Source organism: Octopus bimaculoides, chromosome 27 (genome assembly GCF_001194135.2).
Source record: "Octopus bimaculoides isolate UCB-OBI-ISO-001 chromosome 27, ASM119413v2, whole genome shotgun sequence".
Classification (NCBI taxonomy): Eukaryota; Metazoa; Mollusca; class Cephalopoda; order Octopoda; family Octopodidae; genus Octopus; species Octopus bimaculoides.
Genome location: NC_069007.1, coordinates 9,241,631 through 9,243,812, shown reverse-complemented (window position 1 = coordinate 9,243,812; position 2,182 = coordinate 9,241,631). Strand labels below are relative to the sequence as shown.

Sequence of the window (2,182 nt, the reverse complement as noted above, 5' to 3'; positions counted from 1 at the left end):
ATATATATATATATATATATATATATATATATATACTTACACACAATATATACAAAGACACACAGTAGCTACGAAAACGCCGTAATGACGCACCTGCTGGTTTTCGAGCCAACACGGAACGAAGCCGTTACTAAGTGGTCGTTCGCGTTGCTAGAAATAGCAGCCAAATCCCTCTTGAATTACACCCTGCAATCTTTAAAAAGGGAGAGGGAACATGATCCGTATTATACAATTTTCCTCCTAGATACTACAGACCCACGGCCCTCCAGAAAACATGATGGTCGTGGTTGGTATGATTTTGATCATTGTGTCTGCTTGATCACATCCTGCCTGTGGTTAAACACCAACCTGTTGGCTTTTTAAATACGCAGGCTTCATAACGTCAAACTGCTGAAAACCAGAGTTAGAGAATCAGTGATATATGTATATATATATATATATATCACTGTGTTATGTAGCATTGCAATATGTATATACATCGATAGAAGAGTGTATATAAATTATCAGAGAGAAAGAAAAAATTAGGTGTGTCTAGGCATAGAATAAACCCATAATGAGAGAGAGGTGGTGCGAGAAAGAGCAGTAAGCACATTGAAGGAACAGAGGGATGGATAGAAAAGAAGGATAGTAGGTCTTCAAAATTAACACAGCAATAAACACAATGAACAACAATATAAAAAAAAAACATGTAAAAGAATAAAAGCAAACATTTTCATTTTCATTATATGTAGACCGCAACATATATATATTTTGAATACATATACTACAAAAGGTTTAATAGCTTGATGCATTATATATACACGTGTATCTATGCGTCGGTATACACATATATAAAATATGTGGATGTGTTGAGTGTGTGTGTGTGTATCCATATATATATATATATAAATGAAGTTTTATATAGATGTACATTTTATGCTATATACACGTGTATCTATAACGCACCTGTATGTATGTATGTATGTGCATAACTATGTGTGATATGTAAATGAATATACACACAAACAAGCAAGCAAACGTGTAACTATATACCAGTTGTATTTAATATATAGTGAGAAAAAGACTAAGACAAACACAGAAAGAAAGACAATATATATATATACATGTACATATATGATCATATTTATATACACAAAACATCCATAGATAGATCGATAGACAGACAGAATGACAGACCATGTACGTATATATAAAAGTATGTACACATACGCACATACATAGATATATGCATACATGTGTATATATATATATATATATATATATATATACACATATCAACATATATCAAAAGGCAGGGCAAAGGAGGAGAGAGAGAAATGGAATAAAAAGCCGAGAGATGGCTAATTTACTTACCAAAACAATATGTCCAGTCGATATATCCATATTCGACGAAACAGGTTCCTCGCTCCTGGAAGATGGTAACACAACAATTTCAGTAGAATTTAAAGGTTGTAACATCCTCTCCATGTCTTTTTATTATATATACACCTATATACATACATTGACAACAGACAGACAGACACACATGTGTATATATATCTATATACACCTTCAACGCACTCGATTTTTCGTCTAAATTACATATACATATGTATATATTTATATATATATATAATGTGTGTGTATATATCTGTATATAACTCTAGTACTGGTGTGTTGTTATTTTCGTTCACTATAGAAACTTAGATCTTTATGTTGTTGTTGTTGGTGGTGGTGGTGGCAGTGTGAAGATGGTGGGGGTTGAGGCGGTGATCTTTGTGTTACACGACATACTTTTCACTAGTGTTGTTGTTGTTGTTGTGATTGTTAATGGTGGTTGTCATTGTGCATTTTTTCCTCTTACCATCTTGCCTCTGTGTGTATCTAGTATGTATGTATGTGTGTATGAATGTATATATGTATATGTGTACGTATAGGTGTCTATCTGTATATATATGTATGTGTAAGTGTGTGTGTGTATGTGTAAGTGTGTATATGTATATATTTGTGTGTATGTATGTATGTATGTGTACTCTTCGGTGTATGTATGAGTACACTTACATAAATGTGATATATGAGTATGTATATCTGTTTCTGTGTAAATGTATTTATATATGTGTGTGCTTATGTGTACGTACGTGTTTGCACATAAGAGTAAATATTTATGTATGTATATATATATATATATATATATGCGCGCGGC

At 32.5% G+C, this 2,182-nt stretch overlaps 1 protein-coding gene across 1 annotated transcript in view; it reads right to left on the bottom strand.

Annotated features, from left to right (window-relative positions):
• The window catches only part of LOC106876783 (receptor-type tyrosine-protein phosphatase N2), a 124,004-nt gene that overhangs the window by 77,425 nt on the left and 44,397 nt on the right, over window positions 1–2,182 (bottom strand). The window contains exon 3 of the mRNA XM_052977131.1: window positions 1,354–1,408. Within this exon, the coding sequence (XP_052833091.1) occupies window positions 1,354–1,408 (55 nt within the window). The remainder of the gene's footprint in view (window positions 1–1,353; window positions 1,409–2,182) is intronic.